Source organism: Sus scrofa, chromosome 6 (genome assembly GCF_000003025.6).
Source record: "Sus scrofa isolate TJ Tabasco breed Duroc chromosome 6, Sscrofa11.1, whole genome shotgun sequence".
Classification (NCBI taxonomy): Eukaryota; Metazoa; Chordata; class Mammalia; order Artiodactyla; family Suidae; genus Sus; species Sus scrofa.
In genome coordinates, this window is record NC_010448.4 from 80,867,093 (window position 1) to 80,885,763 (window position 18,671).

Here is an 18,671-nt window from a genome sequence, read left to right on the forward strand (position 1 = left end):
AGGATCTGGTGTTGCCACAGGCTACGGCGCAGATCAAAAATGCAGCTTAGATCCTGCATTGCTGTGTCTATGGCTGTGATGCAGACCAGCAGCAACAGCTCCAATTCAACCCCTAACCTGGGAACTTACATGTGCTGCAGGTGTGGCCATAAAAATAAATAAATAAATAAAGACTAATGCTTTCTGCCTAAGATCAGGAAAAAGGCAAGGACATCCATTCTTACCACTCAACATAGCACTGGAAGTTCTAACCAGCAAAATAAAGGAAAACGAAATGAAAGGTATACAGGTTAAAAAGGAAGAAACAAAAACTGTCCCTATTGGCAGGTGACATATTTTGTCTCCACAAAAAATCTAAAAACAAAAACAAAAGTAAAAACAAAAAAACTTCTAGAATGACCATATGAGTACAGCCCAGTCATAGAAAACAGGGTTAACACCCCAAAAAAAAATTGTTTTTAATGAATATGTGGACATAAAATTAAAATATAATACCATTTATAAACACTCTTCCTAAAATGAAATTTTTTTAAAAAAAAAAGCTACCATTCAACCCCTCAGTTACATTCTTGGGAATTTATACAAGAAAAATAAAAACTAGTGTTCACACGAATACATGTAAACAAATGTTCCAAACAGCTGTATTCGTAACAGCCTAACAGCTGCAAGTAACATAGATGTCCTTCACCAAGTGAATGGTTACATTAACTAGGGTGCAGCCATACCATGCAGCCACTACTATGCAACAGAAAGAAAAATTTTTTAATTTATTATTATTATTTTTTTTTTTTTTTTTTTGCTTTTTAGGGCCACACCTGTGACACATGGCAGTTCCCAGGCCTGGGGTTGAATTGGGGCTGCAGCTGCCGGCCTACACCATAGCCACAGCAACGCCAAATCGGAGCCACATCTGCGACCTACACCACAGCTCACAGCAACACCGGATCCTTAACCCACTGAGTGAGGCCAGGGATGGAACCTGCATCCTCATGGATGCTAGTCAGATTCGTTACTGCTGAGCCACCACCAGGACAGGACCTCCAAGAAACAAACCATTGATACTTGCAACAATGTGAATGATCCCCTGAGAATTACACTGAGTAGGGGAAAAAAAAAATCCCAGAGATTACATCTTGTGGGACTCTTGTTCATGTAAATAATCAATAACCAATCTATTATAAGAATAAAGGAGAGTTTTATTTGAGCCAAATGGAGGACCAAAGCTCAGGAGACAGCTTCTCGGTTCCAAGGAACTGCTCCAGAGAAACATGGTTTTCAGCACAGTTTTATATCTCATCAGAACAAAGAACATCAAACATGACAGGAGTACATTCCTTCAAAATTCCCCAAAAAATACAGATTAGCACATACACAGCAAGTCAGTTGGTGCTTGTATCATCAAAGGAGTCACAGCATTGACACCCACGGAAGGGAGACATTTATCTCTACCTTCAAAAGGGACATTACTTACTTCTGGACAACGCACCCTTTTCTTTAATGTATGTTTGATAGGCCACAAGGCAAGTTAGCATCAAGTTCAAACTAAATCATGTATAAGCCAGAATGACTTCCCCAATGCCTCAATATGTGAAAATTTCTTCCATCACTCCACTTAGATAATATTCTTGAAATGACAAAATTACACAACTGGAGAACAGACTGGTGATTGCCAGGGCTTAAAGACAGGGCAGGGTTGATAAACATATGGGTGTGGCTAGAAAAAGGCAACAAGAGGGATTCTTGTGCTGATGAAAATGTATCCTGACCATACCAAAGTCAGTAACTTTCTTGTGATACTGTACTATAGTTCTGCCACGTTTCCATTAGAAGTAGGGCTGACATATGGAGGTTTCCAAACTAGGGGTCCAATCAGAGCTACAGCTGCCAGCCTACACACCACAGCCATAGCAATGCCAGATCCAAGCCGAGTCTGTGGCCTATACCACAGCTCACAGCAACGCCAGATCCTTAACCCACTGAGTGAGGCCAGGGATTGAACCCGAAACCTCACGGTCCCTAGTGGGATTTGTTTTCACTACGTAACAATGGTAACTCCAACAATTTTTTTTTCCAATAGGTGTTTTTCTTTTATCAATGTTATAATGTTGGGCTACACAATCGACAATGAAAGGCCAGGAAGGGGGGAGCACTGGCCAAGGCAGGGAGAGGGGTGCAGTGCCCTGGGGAGGGTCCTGACCAGCCACCAGACCAGGTGCTGCTTCTGTATGACTCAGGAGTGGTCAACAGAAAACTGGGGCCTGGGGACCAACAGGTTATTTCTTAAAACTGCATGTGAATCTACAATTCTATCAAAATGAAATGTTTAATTTTTAAAAGGACATGCAAAATGCAAGCCCAAATTTAGTATTAGAGTCAGTAGGCATAAAATTTATCAAATGTTTTTAAACTTCTGCTATCCAAAAGACATTAAGAAAAGGCAAGCCAAAGACTGGGGGGGAAATCTTTGCAAAACTTCTGACAAAGGACTTCTATCCAGTGCATTTAGAGAACTTTTACAATGTGATAAATACAGTGCAATTAAAACCACAGTGGGATAGGACTTCACAACCACTAGCATGACTAAAATTGAAAAGACTGACAAGGCTTAGTGGCAGGAAAGATGTGGAGCAATGGAACTACTGTATATTGCTGGTGGAAACATCAAATGGCACCAGGACTTTGGAAACCTGCATGGCGGTCACACCTAGATATTTACCCAAAAGAAATGAAAGCATGTATTCACAAAAAAAGACTTATACGAGAATGCTTTTTCATAATAGCCCCAATCTGGAAACAACCCAAATGTCCATCAACAGGTGAATGGATAAACAAATTGTGGCATATCCATGCAACCAAATACTGCTCAGCAATAAAAAGGAACACAATGTTGATATACACAAAGACATAAGTGAACCTCAGAAACCACATTATGAGCAAAAGAGGACAGACACAAAAGAATACTCTATGTGATCCCATGTATATGAAATTTCAGAACAGGCAAAACTAATCTAAAGTGACAGAGAAGATCAGTGGTTGCCTGAGGCTAGGAGCAGGGAAGAGGACTGACTGCAAAGCAGTAGAAGGAACATTTGGGGGGTGACAAAAATTTTCTGTATCTTGACTGGGTATTAGTATTTGTCAAAATCATCAAACTGTGTCCAATAGTATGTGAATTTTTATGTAAATTATAACTCAATAAGGTTGATTTTCTCTTTTTTTCTTTTGAGGGCCACACCTGCAGCATATCGAAGTTCCCAGGCTGGGGTGGAATCAGAGCTGCACCTGACTGCCTATGCCACAGACATAGCAATCCCATATCCAAGCTACATGTGCAAATAAGGTTGATTCTTTAAAAGACATAATGCTAGGGAATTCCTTTTCGGTTCAGCGGATTAAGGGTCCCTCATTGTTACTGCAGTGGCACAGGTTTGATCCCTGGCCCTGGAACTTCCGCATGCCAGGCCTGTAGCCAAAAAAAAAGATACAGTGCTGGACCATGTTCTGTCTCAGATTCAACAGACACAAAAGTACTCTGTCAACGTGATATTACAGTTTTTAAATGCTCTGTAAATTTCTGTACTTAACTCTTCCTCTCCCATGGATAATGGTTCACAACTAGCTGTGGTCAGTGGACCACCCTTTCAGTAGCACTGCCTTACCTGACTCTGCCAACTCCTCAAATTCTTTAACAGACATCCATGCAGCCTTACCTTGCAAAAGGAGGTTGGAAAGCTGGAAGGTGAGAGAAGGGGGGCTCCAAACAGAACCCGGAGTCACTGGGTTTTGAACACTGGCTTGTGCAGCAGCCGCAACACTCGGTACGTGTTGAGGCCCGGCACGTCGAAGCCGGGGGACAGCCCGTGGCGGTCCAAGGGGTAGAAGTTGACTAGCTGCCCGTGCTGAGCCTCTAGGGACAGCCAGGAGTCGCCCAGCGGAAGCGTGCAAGGGAACTCGCGGGCCACGTGCAGCTGGAAGACACGGCCACGCAGGTGGCGCAGCGCCAACGTGCGGAACGCCAGGGGGACCAGCGCCTCCACGCGGGGCCCGAACTGGCGCAGGCGCAGCTCGCCCGCCGGCCCAGCGCGCACCTCGTAGAAAGTCAGGTTGGAGAAAGTGAAGTAGCCGGCAAAGGGGCGCGCGCTGGGCGGCGGAGCCGGGCTGAGCTCTGCCTCCCGTAAGGCCCTCTCCATGGCCGGCAGAAGCACATCGTAGGCCTGCGCCACCAGGTCGGAACCGGGTGGCCTCGGCCCGGCCAGGAGCAGCACGAGGCCCAGGCGTAGGGGCGGCACCAGGGAGAAGGTGGCAGCGTAGCCGTCCAGGTCGCCGTCCTTACGCACCACGCGATAGCCTCGCTGCACGTGGAACTCCCATGGTGTGCCCGTCTCGTTGGCGAAGTAGGCGCCGGAGCAGGCCAGCAGTGGCGCTAGCAGCGTCTTGGCCGCATCGGGCCGCAAAAGCCGCTGGGGCCCGTTGCCCAGCAGCGCCACCGCCAGCTTGGCCAGGTCAGCCGTAGTGGAGTACATCTGGCCGGACGGGCGGTACCAGCCCAGGTCATAGAGCGGCGCTGGCCGCCCACTGCCATAGAAGCCAGCTGCCAAGCGGGCGCGCACAAGGGGTGTAAGATCGAAGCCAGTGTCCACCATTCCCAGCGGCTCCAGTACGTTCTCCAAGATCCAGCGCTGGTAGTCACCCTGGGCCGTGTGGGCTGCCAGGACATGGGCCAGAAGTGAGAAGGCCAGTGTGCTGTAATGGCATCTGAAAAAAGAGGGGTAGAGCTGGGATGCAGCCTAGAACGGACATCTCCAAGCTCTAAATAGTCCCTTGCCACCTGCTCAGACTGTCTGAAAAGCCACCAGAGTTTCATCAGACTGGGTGGGACAGAAGAAACCTGCTTCACTTCATCAGAGATGGTCAGAGCCAGCAGAGACTTCGGAGATCACCAAGTACAACTCACTATTCTACACCTGGAAAGAGGAAGGCCCCGAGAGGGGCAGAGAATTGCCCACAGTCACACAGCAGGTTGGAGGAGACCTGGGCTTGGCAATGCACCTGAGAAAATGGTAAAACAAATCTTCTTGATCCTTTACACTTTAGTATATTTACTTTTATCAAATGGAAAACTAGGGTCTCAGACTGTTGGGGGCAGGGGCGGGTAATGATTGTCATCACAGAGCTCAAGAGAAGCAGAATTTCATCCCTTTCTTCTTCCCAACCATGGCAGGCCAGTAATCAGTAAGCAGTTGCAGTTTCAGAATCCTTCAAATAGTGCCCCAGGAAGACACAAGAATGGATGAAAAGGCACAAATCCTCTTAGAAATTCCTGAGATAAAATGCCTCTGCTGAGGTCATACAGCAAGATGGTAGCAGATGGAGTTCCCATGTGGCTCACCAGCTTAAGGATCTAGTATTTTCACTGCAGTGGCTTGGGTCGCTGCTGTGGCAAGGGTTCGATCTCTGGCCCAGCAACTTCTGCATGCCACAAGTGCGGCCAAAAAAAAATTTTTTTTTTAAAGATAGTAGCAGAGCTGGATGGAGGACTCTAGCCTACAGATGCCCAAGTATTACCTAGATCCTTTCTTCCTTAAGAGGAGTGGGGTCTGAGGTTCAGCACTTGGAGAAGCAGAGGGGCAAATTTGGAAAAAAGGCACTGCCCTGGGGCAGGATAGTGCCTGTTGCCCTCTGTCCAGTTCTACAGCCCCACTGCTCCAGGAGCTGGGCTTCTCCGTTGAGTGGCTATCCTAACTAACCACTCCCTATCTCATCAGCATCCCATTTATTTTCCAGCACTTGGCAAAATCTGTGTGTCTTATTGTCTTTTGAGGGCCACGCTCTTGGCATATGGAGGTTCCCAAGCTAGGGGTCGAATCAGAGCTGCACCTGTCAGCCTACACCTCAGCCACAGCAACGCCAGATCCTTAACCTACTGAGCAAGGCCAGGGATCGAACCTGCAACCTCATGGTTCCTAGTCAGATTTGTTTCCACTGTGCCGTGACAGGAACTCCCAAAATCTGTATTTATCTTGTTTCTGTTTGCTGATAAGAGTGTTCATTGTTCTGGAGTTCCCTGATAGCTCAAGGGGTTAAGGATCCAGCATTGTCGTTGCTATGGCTTAGGTTGCTGCTGTGGCTTGGGTTTGATCCCTGGCCCTGGAACTTCTGCATGCCACAAGTGTGGCAAAAAAAAAAATAGACTCGTGAGGAGGGACCTGATTGAATTCGTTCCCTACTATATCTCAGTTTAGCACATTTCAGGCACAGAGCAGATGCTCAACAAATGTTGAGTGGATTGACGGAAACGACAGGAGATTCAAACAGGACTGGATCTGGGCCCAGCTCTCTGCTGCCTTGCTCTGCTATCCCTCTCTGGGCCTCAGTCTTCCCAGCTGTGGAATAGGGGCTGCAGTCAGTGATCCCTGAGGTCTCTCCTCTTTCTGACCACCTTGGATAAGGTGTCACAGGCTCTTTCCCAGGAGGCATGTGTCACCTCATGAGGTTCCTAACCTTAGCAGGGCAGCAGGGCTCACTCCTCACCTGGTTCCTGGGTCTGCCACCAGCACATCATCCTTGAGCAGGCTCAGGGCCTCTTGGGTGCTGCCCTTCCACAGCAGAGAAGTGGAGCGAAGCCTTCGGGGCAGCCCTAGGGAGGAACAGTGGTCAGACCTGCTGGGTCTGCTGAGGGTGGGATGGAGGACCCCTGGGTGCACTCCCTCCCCCACTTCCATGAACTGAGAAATAACACCAAAGTCACCTTCGAACCAACAAAAAACTCTTGCATGGACTCTAATTCTGTCTGTGTTTCACTGGGGAAGCCATTTACCCTCCCTGAGCCCCAGAACCCTCATCTGTAACATGCAGGAAATGATTCCTATGTCAGAGGGCTGATGTGAGGAGTCAGTGAAATAGAATGTTTAGCATCGTGCCTGGTCATAGTAACTGTTCAAAAAATAGTTATTATCATCAACCATAAGTGTTCGATTCCATAAAATTCTTGAGGTCAGTGCCCACAGAGGTTTTTTTAGAACTGGCCCCTCTGACCACTTGGAATTTTCTGTTTATTGATGTGACAAGTCTTAGAAGGATCACAGGACTAGGATTCTTTCCACCCATTCACTCAACAACAGTTTTCTTTTTTTTTCTTTTTTTTTTTTTTTTTTTTTTGTCTTTTGTTGTTGCTATTTCTTGGGCCGCTCCCGCGGCATATGGAGGTTCCCAGGCTAGGGGTTGAATCGGAGCTGTAGCCACCAGCCTACGCCAGAGCCACAGCAACGCGGGATCCGAGCCGCGTCTTCAACCTACACCACAGCTCACGGCAATGCCGGATCGTTAACCCACTGAGCAAGGGCAGGGACCGAACCCGCAACCTCATGGTTCCTAGTCGGATTTGTTAACCACTGCGCCACGACGGGAATTCCAACAACGGTTTTCAAGCATCTCTTTTGTGCCAAAGACTGTTCTGGGTACTGGAATTCAGTAGTGAACAAAACAAAGTCTCTGCCCTTGTGGAGTGTGCATTCTCCTGGAGAGGACAGACAAGCAGCAAATAAATATTCATGCGGTGGAGGAAAACAATTCCATGCATGAAGGGAGGGGTTGTTATTTTATACAAAGCGGTCCGAGGAGGGCCTCTGGGAGAAGGTGATCCTTAAGCAGGTGAGAGAGAGCCATGCCTCAATGGGAGGAAAGAATGTCTCAGGCAGAGGGAACAGCAGGTGCCAAGGCCCCGAGATGGGAATGTCTGGCATGTTTGAGGATCAACAGGAAACAGCCAGGGTAGCTAGAGAGGATTGAGAAAAGGGGAGACTCTGGAGGTGAGAGATACTGATGGTGCAGGCCCCAGATTCTGTAGGGTGCTATAGGCTACTGGAAAGACAGGGGTTTCAGCAGAGTGATCTGCTGAATAATCTGATATATGTCTTCATTGCTCTGGCCACTATGTGAAAATAGACTTGATGGACAGTGGCAGGGGCTAGGAAGCCTGTGGAGACTTGCAAAAATCCCTGTTTAAATGATAATGGTCTGGATGAGGATGCCAGCAGTAGAGGTAATGAGGAGTGGTCGGATTTTGAACATATTTTGATGGTGGGGCCAACAAAATTTGCTCCTGGAGGTGATGTTGAGGGTGTGGGAGTGAAAGTTACCAGGGATAACTCCAAGGTTCTTGGCCTGAGCCACTGGGGGATGGAGTCCCAAGTGCTAGGTTTAAATTCTGACTCTAGGAGTTCCCATCACAGTGCAGCAGAAACGAATCCAACTAAGAACCATGAGGTTGCATGTTCAATTCCTGGCCTTGCTCAATGGGTTAAGGATCCAGGGTTGCTGTGAGCTGTGGTGTAGGTCACAGACGAGGCTCGGATCTGGCATTGCTGTGGCTGGTGGTGTAGGCCAGCAGCTATAGCACCAATTCAACTCCTAGCCTGGGAACTTCCATATGCCACGGATGCAGCCCTAAAAAGATAAAAGACGAAAAAAAAAAAATTTCCAACTCTAACACTTCTTGCTGTGTGGCCACAAACCATCTGTTTTTCCTCTCTGAGCCTGTACTTGCTCACCTTGAAGTGGGCTGAAGCAGCTGCACTGGTTTCCTGAGGTGTTGCAAGACTTAGAATAGATGAAAAGTTCCAAGAATGAGAGAAAGCTCTAGATTAGGATGAGAGCCTATGACAGAGTATGCTCAGCTGGCCCTTTTGGGACTGAGAGGGAGACACTTTTGGTGTTTTTAAACTGACCCCAGGCACAGAGCCCCCAGTGCTGGGTTCCTTGGGTATAAGAGGCAGACAAATCCAGTGTACCCCTAGAGGGCGCCCTGGGGTCAAATTATAACTAGGAATGGGTTTAATAGGAGGCTGGTGGAGGCTCAGGGCTCCTCTATCTGCATGACACCTTCCAAGGCCTGTATTCAAGTTTGAATGTATAATATTGTATTTTTAAAAGGACCCCCAAATTATATCTTCATCAGAGCCCAGTAAACCTAGATCTGACACCTGGCTGTAATAACCAGAGCTAAATTGACAAGTACCTGCTGTGTGCCAGGTACTCTGCTACATGCTTGACATTCACTAGCACATTTAATTCCCCAAAGTAGCATGAACCAGTCATATTAGAGGAGAAAAGCAAGGCTCAGAGAGGTTACATGATTTACCCAAGATCACACAGCCAGGAGGAGGCAGAGCTGGAATCTCAGTGCTTGTGCCCTTAATCAATGGGCCACCCTCTCCCAAGGCTCTGATCCTGTCCTGCCTGGGTGACTTCAGGAGGCTCCATTCTCTCACTGAGCCTGAGGTTCACCATCTGCTCACAGGAGTGATAACCAGTCATGTCCGTAGACAGAAACTTCAAGCCTAAACATACTTTGTAAAAGGATGAAATAGTAGGCACTTGCAAGGGATTCCTGCCATCTAGAGTTGGTGGGTTGATGACTGCAAGTAGGAACAATAGGAGGCATTTCCAGGCATGCAGATGGTGCCTGTCTTCTCCCCCTGGACTGGGTCAGTCATCACACAGCACAGCCCCCCACCCACCCACATGCACACCTTCTCTTTAAACAGCCCTCCTCATTCGCAGGTGGCAGACGGAGGGTTCTTCAGAAGCTTTCAGAGCAACCTTTCAGCATCCAGCCCATTCCTGATCCAGTCCTGCCCAATTCCCGACTACTGGCTTCTCTTTCAGCATCCCAGCCTGCCCTTGCCCGTCTGCCATGCAGACTTCATCCTGGCTTGTTAGCACATCTGTCATTATCATTATTATTATACGATAATTTATTTTAAATAAGTAATTCATTTACATGATTCAAAGTTCCAAAGACACAATGAAAATTTTTCTTCCCATTCTTCACCCCAGCCACCAATTTCCCCTCCTTAGAGGCAACCCAGTGATTCAATCTCTTTAGTTTTCTTCCAAAGATATGTGATGCACATACATGTGTGTATATGTGTTGTGTAATATGTATATTACACATGCATTACACATATGCATTTGTATATGTATATATCATACATGTATGTATTATTTTATTTATTCACGCAGTAGCATACAATCTATGCTGTTAGGAGCTTTTTTACCCGCATCCATCACAGTACATGAGAAACATTATTACCCTTTTTTTTAGGGCTACGTAGTATTTGATTGTATAGCTGTATCATAGTTTATTTCGTTACTACCCTGTTTGTGTTTAGGTTGTTTCAATCTTTCTTTTTTCTACTATTATAAATAGTGTTACAGTGAATAACTAGGTACATGCTTCATACCACATATGTGTGGATACATCTGTAAGAGGATTTCCTAAGTGTCATTGCTGAGTCAAAGGATATATACATTTTCGTGATAGTTTTATCAATTTCCCTCCACACAGGTTGCACCAATTTCAATTTCTGCCCCTGAGATATGAGATCTAAGAGGGCCTATGTCACCATAACGTCACCAACCTAGAACACCCACCATTATCGCCTTTACCAATCTGAGAGGAAAAGTCTCTCAGTAGATTTAATTTGCATTTATTTTATTGTGAATGAAGTTGCACATCTTTTAATATTTTTTAATAGTCCTAAGAACCATTTGTATCCCTTTTCTGTGAACTGTCTATTTTGTTCCTATCTTTTACCCATTTTTTCTCTTGGGTTGTTGCTCTTTGTATTGATTTGCAGGTGATCTTTATATATTAAGGGAAATCACTAATGTATAATTGTAGAAGATAGTATATACAAATTATGTGTAAAATTTATAATTTATAGACTTGTCTACAAATACTCATTTATTAACTTGTTCTTAACCTAATAAGCAGATCTTGACCTATCGACTTGCTTTTCACCTGCCAGTGGATCTTGATTTGTCCATTTGATCTAAAGTCACAGCCTTTACCTCACCAGATCCTTCCCCCCAGGGAGGATGAGAGAGCTATGGCCAGTTGAGGAAGCAGAGCAGAGAGTGGCCCAGCCTGGCTGGATGAGGGCCCGAAATGGTTTGGGCTGAGCTAGATTAAATTCAGAGCCACTCACCTGAGAGCTGGCTGGCCATCCTTCGGAGGGTGACAGGCGAAGGCCTTGGGGCTGGGCCCACCTCCTCCAGCCCATCCATAAGGCTCTGTTGTCCAGGGGCTGACACCATGCCCAGCGGGTTGTTGATGGTGAAGGTGCTGGCATACCGCTCTAGAGGGTCATCCAGAGAGGCTACGATGCCCTCCTCCCACAGGCGGTACAGCATGAGGACAGGAAAGATCTTGGAGAGGCTGGAGATCCTGGATGGTGTGGGGGACACAAGGGTGCAGAGGGCATCCTATTGGCCCCTCAACCCACCTCCACCCTGCACCCCCAGCCTCCACTTCCTAGGGTAATTAGGAAAGCTCTGAGTCTGCCCTTACTGAGCATCTCAGACCAGAATCCACTGGCCTCTGCTGAATGCCTTTGGGATGCTAGAGAACATACCGGAGGCAGTGGGGCTGGGCCAAGTGGGCACTTTTGAGCACCTGCCTCATGCCAGACCCTTCACCAGGCACTTCCCACTCTGGGACAGACCTGGGTTGGGATCATACCTCTACCTCTCATCAGCTGGGTGGCCTTGGGCAAGTACTGGGCCTTTCTGAGATCCAGTTTCCTTGTCTGTTTCCTGGGTTAGAGAAAAGATTGAACGAAATTGTGCAGGCAGAATGCTTGACAACACACCTGGCAGGTGGTAAGAGCTCAGTAAGTGAGAGCAAATGTAGTATTGCCTGATACATAGCAGGTGCAGCATGAATGGAACCCCTGTAATCCTCACAGTATCTTTGGGGGTGCGCGTGTTCACTTTGTGTTGGGAGCGTTGATGGATTCTGCAGGTGGAGGAGGGGAGCCTCAGGGTGTGCAACAGACTGTCCCAAGTGTCCACCATATGGGCCACAGCTGTCAACTGGCAGAGATGTGGGGAAGGGACCCAGAAACTGGTTATGGTTCCCTTGTGGCACATGGAAGGGGGGTGAGCTGGGACACAAGGGAGCCTTTTCTAGTTTGGGAGGCATTCGGATAAGGCCTGTCCTGACTGATTACCACTGTGGGGTGACGTAAGGCACTCACTAGTCCTCTCTGGACTTCAGTCTCATCTCTAAACGTGTCACGATTTAAGGGCCCTGGCAGCTCAGAGCCCCTTCAGACTCAGAGTCATGATTCTCTTGAGTTCCCCCCCCCACCTCCTAAATCAACCTTGTCCTCCCATCCTTCCCCCCTCCTGGTGGTCCCGCAGCTGACCGGTACATGGTGTACTCATTAGGGGGCCCAGAAGCCGGGTCTGAACCGTTCTTCCTTCCAAAGTTCCCTGTCCAGAGCACGGTGTCATTGTGGATGACAACTGCAGACATAGCAGCCAGGCCTGGGGCAGACAGTGCGTGGCGCAGGAGCCTGTCCACCTTGGAAGAGAAGAGCAGATGGCTCAGAGTACAGATGCAGAGACGGGCCCCTCCTCCTGCCCACACACCCGACCTGTTGTTCTGCCCTCCGTGCCCTTTCCCACCCCACACCCTGCACACAGCGCCCCTGCCTGGCTCCCCTGCATTTTCTCCCCCTTCTGGCTGGGGATCCCAGCCAGACCTTGGATTCTCAAACCATTTCCCAGGGGGTGGGCTTCCCACCCAGTTGCAAAAACAGAGCAGCGCCCCTGGAATCGGTTTTATATGTAAAGTTTCCTCATAAGATGCTAGTTCAAAGAAGAATTTCTTTGGAAAAATATAAAAGGAGTAAGGGGCTAAAACTAATGATGTAGAAACAGACTCAAAGATTTCAAGATCAAACTTAGGGTTACCAAAGGGGAAACTGAGGTGGGGGGATAAATTGGAAGGAAGGAATTGGTACATGCACCCTGCTGTATATAGGGTAGATAACTAACAGAGACCTGCTTTGTAGCACAGGGAGGTTTACTCAATGTTCTGTAATAATCTAAACTGGAAATGATTCACTTTGATATAAACCTAAAGCTAATACAACATTGTAAATCAACTGTACCCCCCCAAAAAAAAATTTTTTTAAGAGGAAAAAGAAACCTACTGATCTAATCAAACCCTTGTCTGATACCCTAGAAAACCTCTGATAGGCCTACTCGGACCCCCCATTGGAAAATTTAGTATCTATAGAAGACCTTTAATGCTCTCTTTGAACATTTACTGAAAGTACCTCATTATTTTCAATAATGAAGTATAATAGTGATGATTAACTGCTCACATTTATTGGACCTTTAGAATGTGCTGGACACGGTACAAAATGATTTTCATCCATCGTCTCACGTAATCCTCGTAATAAATCAGTGGTAATTTCTCCTCATTTTACAGACGAGAAGATTTGAAGTGACTTCCCCAAGTGGCTAAAGGCTAGCGGAATCAGGATTAGAACCCCATGCTAGGAGTTCCCTGGTGGCCCAGCAGGTTAAGGATCTGGTGTTGTCACTGAAGCAGCTCAGGGCACTGCTATAGCGCAAGTTCAATCCCTGGCCCAGGAACTTCCACATGCTGCGGGCACAGCCAAAGGAAAACAAACTAACAAAACCATGCTAACTGCAGCCCCACCTTGCCAAGAAATTTATTTTACATTCCCTGAACTGAGCTCAGTCTACCTGTGCTTTCCACCCCACACTAACTGCCTTTTCTGAGCTTCAGTTTCCTTCTTTATTTATTTTTAAGATTTGTGTATTCTCTTTGCGGGAATTGCTTTTTTTTTTTTCTTTTTTTTTTTCTTTGTAGGGCTGCTCCTGGGATGTATGGAAGTTTCAGGCTAGGGGTTGAATCAGAGCAGCAGCCACAGCAGTGCCAGATCCAAGCTGCATCTGCAACCTACACCACAGCTTATGGCAACGATGGATCCTTAACCCACTGAGCAAGGCCAGGGAGGGAACCCACATCTTCATGGATTCTAGTCAGGTTCTTAACCCTCTGAGCCACAACAAGAACTCTAGATTCCTTCTCTTTAAATAAGGCTTCCAGGAGTTCCCGTCGTGGTGCGGTGGTTAAGGAATCCGACTAGGAACCATGAGGTTGCGGGTTCGGTCCCTGCCCTTGCTCAGGGGGTTGACGATCCGGTGTTGCCTCGAGCTGTGGTGTAGGCTGCAGATACGGCTCGGATCCCGCGTTGCTGTGGCTCTGGCGTAGGCTGGCGGCTACAGCTCCAATTAGACCCCTAGCCTGGGAACCTCCATATGCCGCGGGAGCGGCCCAAAGAAATAGCAAAAAGCCAAAAAAAATAAATAAATAAAATAAGGTTTCCAGAGTGCTAGGAAGCCTAACAAAATTAGCACAGTGCCTGACAGATACTAGGTACTCACTAGATGGAATCTATGGTTGTATTGTTGCTTAATTTTTAAAAAATTACTGTGACCGCTGGGAGCCAGATAGCACCCTTCTGCTCTCTCTCCTTCACACAAGCTCTTTGTGTATTTGCAGACAGTGACCGTGTCTCTCTGCATTGGCTCACACCTCCTCTTATGTGGACACATCACCCTCCTTCCCTTCAGCTATTCTTCAGACGAAGTTCCAACACCCCCTCCCCTGCCGCCACCAGGCTGCTGCTCCTACACTTCCAATCATGTTTCATTTGTCCGTATGTCCCCTAAGGTGAGTGACCCAAGAGGGTGGGCTCTGAATGGCACAGACTAGAGCTGGCTGACAACCCCCTCTAGCGTCAGGCCATCCTACAATAGTAAAAGTTGTGCCATGGGGTGAGTGTCTTTAATCATATTACAGTGGCCTCCGTGACCCTCTCCCACCTCATCTTTCTCCACGTCCACTTATGTCTCCACCAGCCTGAATTTCCTTAGTTCTCTCTATGAGAGAATAGTACTTACTCTGTTGTCTCTGGGCCTTTGCACATGCTGTTCCCTCTGTCTGCAGCACACCCTTCACACCACAAACTCCCTTAGTATACACATGCCTATCCTCTGCATATCAACTACTTGTTCACATATCAGTTAGATACCACTTCCTCCAGAAGCCTTCCCTGACCCCAAGGCCAGTTTCCTTTGTGTCCCCATGTCCCCTAAACTTTCCCTATCCTCATTTTTAAATGTTTACTGTCTTGACTGTTCTGCTCATTCCCAGACTAGTAGCTCCTTGAGAGCAGGACAATATCTTCTTCCTCTCACCTCTCTGGTGCCTAGCACAGAGTAGGTGCTCAAGAATTATATGTTGAATGAATGAACGAATGAATTAATGAATAAATGCCACTACCAGGGCAGAGGGTATGCCCTCCCCTTCATCAGCTGGGCCCTGGGTCATTACTGACCTTTTCCAGGGCCTCCTTCAACACAGGGAGGGGGTGAGCCAAGGGTACAGGCTCAGGATGCTGGGGACACATCCTCACGGGGACAGAGGTCACCTCTGGTCCCAAGGAACCTGGAGAGAACATCACATGGTGAGTGGGGGACAGAGATCAGGCTAGAAGTCATCACAGAGGAGGTGGGACAGTGACAGTATAGCCAGGCTCATGCCTCCAGGCTGACCCTTATTAGGAGATGTCAGCCATGGTGGCAAGGGGCAAAGGGCAGGGTACACTCTGGAGGAGACAGCACCATCCCACACTTACCACCTGCTGCCTGGCGTTGGAGGGATCAGTCAGGCCACAGGTGCCTGTTTGCACCCTTCCCTCTTGAACCACCAGCTTCCTCCCTCCACGTGGTCAGGGGACTTAGACAAGTTCCAGCTCCATGTGGCAGGCTCAGCCACATCTTCTCTGTCTGTTCCCCCTTTCCCAGTTCTGATTATATATGTGAGTGGAGAAGTGGACTCAGATCCCCATTTAGGCTTCAGGCCTAAACTCGCCAGGAATAATTCATTCCATCCCTGGTGCTGTGCATCCAGGGATCAGGATTTAAGTCGCATTCTGCTTTTGTCCAGGCGTATGGGTTCCATGAAACCTCAGGGAGATGGTGTGGGCCTTGGCAGGACAGGATTCAGGCTGTGAGACCATCATAGTGACTCCCAGACGTTCCACACCTCCCCTAGGGATGGTGTGGGGTGGGAAGGTATGAGAACCCCCCCAGCAGCTGCACCCTTCTTAAAACCTATTGCCTCCCAAAACCACCCAGAACTGGGAGAAGGCTCCTGGAGGGAGGTTCACTAAGTCCACAAACACTTTAGACCATCTCACCCCTTGAATCAGACTGGCTTTGTGGGACTTATTTTGTACAATAGAATGAGGCTGAATTGATTGTGCTCCTCCCAAAGCCAGGCCTTAATCCTCCTTTGCTCCTTGGGAACACTGCCCCTCGTGGACAAACCTGGAATAGCGACTTCAAGCCAGAGAGTTCATGTCCGGGAGAGGCCCAGCTGTCTTGGAGAGAGCCTAGGTTAGACCAGCAGCAGAACTGCCAGCCAGCCCACAGAATCATGAGAAATGACAAGTCACTTTGCTTGAAGCCAGTAGGTTTAGGTAGTTCGTTACTCAGCATTAGGTGACAGATACGGTCCCAAACAGGAAAATTACAAACCTTAGTTAAGATTGCTCAACCACTTCATGATGTAAGTTTAATCATTGGAGTAGGGAGCTCTCAGCCGGGAATACAGGTCAGGCTGGTGTCTACAGTCATGCAATAACGTGCACTTAATGGGCATATGCTCAAAAAAGCAGCTGGGAACATTATGGCAGATAATATGAGAAAAAGAATGTATGGATATGTATGACTGGGTCACTTTACTGTGCAGCAGAAATTGACAGAACATTGTAAATCAACTATAATTTTTAAACATTTAATTTTTTTTTTTAAAGCAGCTTGAAATCTTAAAATGCAGCTTGGATTCAGCAGACATTGGGGTGGGGCCCAGATGTCCTCATTTCTAACAGCCTCTCAGGTGGTGCCCGTATGTGGTTGAGGACATAGATCCCAACAGTCACCAGACCCAGGGTGTGTCTGTGAACTGTTTCCCACTTGCGACAAATTAAGTACAAATTTTGAGAGAAAACATTTGGAAACTTTTATAGCAGTGCGTTGGAGTAATTTTGTGTCTGTTGATTCAATTATTTAAAACCTGGGCTTCTATTTTATAGTCTTTCATTTCTTCCTCTAATAATTCATTTTTACTTATTTAGCAATAACTAAGTAAGGCTCTCTGGTCTGCTATGGATTGGTGGGTTGATAGTTTGAGAAGCTGGAGGACCAGGCTGACCTGCCCACTTGGAGACTATTTGCTTGCAGGACTAAGAAGCCCCTGATAAAGAAATTTACCCTAGAAAGAAGGGGTTGGGATTGGAGAGGAAGAAGCTGGCAAGAAAATAAAAGGAGCTGTTTCTTCACATATCTGTGGGACTTTGGGAGCCCAGGCCACCTGATTGGGCCTTTGGCATCTGTATCACAGAATGACTCACCGAAATGGAGAGACATTCTCCCCCATGTCAGCAGAGACCTGGGGTTCTGGGCCATCTAGGATCCCAGCAGGTTGGAGGGTCCAACAGTTGCTGTAGCAACAGAGGACCTAGATGTTACCAGAAGTGGTGACTCATTTGCTGAGCCCTGACCAGCCCAGGATGGAAAGGCCAAAAAATGGGCAGCTGCTGTCCATGGATACCTGGACATGTCCCTCCCAGGGTCTTAGATTTGGCTGGGGGAGGGTCTTTAAAGGAGGGTAGGGCTGGTGATCCCACCATGGAGCCTGAAGGCAAAACAAGAGAAACGCTGTTTGTACTTTGGGGGGGATGCTGAGTTTTACCCCAGGAGTGGGTGGCATAGGATCCTCAGTTTATACAGAAGGACATCGAGGCACATGCAGTTCACATGGCTGGCCCAAAGATGCAGTGTTAGTGAGAGTTGGAGTCAGAATGGAGGCCTCAGCTGCTGGGTCTGAATCTTAGGGTCCCTCCTCCTACACGCTTAGATGGGGAGTGGCAGCTCAAGCCCGTGAGGACCCCTGTGGATGGTGGATGGTCCCACACTCACCAGTCTTCAGCTTGGGGAGGTGATACTGCCACAGGAAGCAGCCAGTCATGAGTATGGAGAGCAGGAAGAAGAAGCTGCAGGAAGCAGGGAAGAGCCACTTCTTTTTCACTTTCAGCAGACTGAGCTGCCGGCCAGTCTGGAAGGGGAAGGACAAGGCACATCCCCACGGGGGTCAACCACAGGGAGGAGAGAGGGACCCCTGCCCTGGCCCCTCCTGTGCCTTAGGTTCACCCAGACATCAGGAAAGCCCGCAGGTTGGGGTAAGTTTCACACCTGTAAAACCAATGGCCCCTTCAGCAGCTCAGCCCTGCGCCCCTTCAGCAGCTCAGCCCTGCGTGTATCTCCACACCTTGTGCCTTTGCAGAGCCTGTTCCCTCTGCTGGACATGCCCCCTTCCTCCTTTGCACTTTACTAAATATCTAAGACCAACTGAAATGCCACCTCCTCCAGAAGCCTTTTTCATGCCTGCAACACCTGGCACTCTGCCTGGCTCTGGCAGGCTCTTGGGAAATATGTTTTGAACTTTAGATTGTCCTGCAAGTTGTAAGACTTGGGTTCAGATCTCAGCCCCACTTCCTGAGTCAGTTGTCACCCTGGACAAGTCCCTTTCCCTCTCTGAGCCTCCATTTCTTTAACTGTTGGAGAGGGCGGTTGTTTAAAAAGGTTTCACATTTAGGAGTTCCTGTAGTGGCTCATTGGTTAATGAACCCGACTAGTATCCATGAGGACGTGGGTTTGATCCCTGGCCTTGCTGAGTGGGTTAAGGATCTGGCATTACACTGAGCTGTGTTGTAGGT

The 18,671-nt window shown here is 47.8% G+C and overlaps 1 protein-coding gene across 1 annotated transcript; it reads right to left on the minus strand.

Moving 5' to 3' along the window:
- Nucleotides 3,320–17,938, minus strand: LACTBL1 (lactamase beta like 1). Its single transcript, XM_003127694.4, has 6 exons — nt 17,875–17,938; nt 15,228–15,337; nt 12,213–12,370; nt 10,992–11,230; nt 6,532–6,637; nt 3,320–4,755 (listed from the first exon to the last, which is right to left on the minus strand). The coding sequence occupies exons 1-6, from the start codon at nt 17,921–17,923 to the stop codon at nt 3,774–3,776; spliced, it is 1,644 nt and encodes a 547-aa protein (XP_003127742.2). The 5' UTR covers nt 17,924–17,938; the 3' UTR covers nt 3,320–3,773.

Coding starts and splice junctions, on each gene's coding strand:
- LACTBL1 (XM_003127694.4), bottom strand. CDS start 17,923: ATGACTGGCTGCTTCCTGTGGCAGTATCACCTCCCCAAGCTGAAGACT. Junction 15,338..17,874: donor CCTCCCCAAGCTGAAGACTG/GTGAGTGTGGGA, acceptor TGTTCTCTCCAG/GTTCCTTGGGACCAGAGGTG. Junction 12,371..15,227: donor TGAAGGAGGCCCTGGAAAAG/GTCAGTAATGAC, acceptor TTCTCTTCCAAG/GTGGACAGGCTCCTGCGCCA.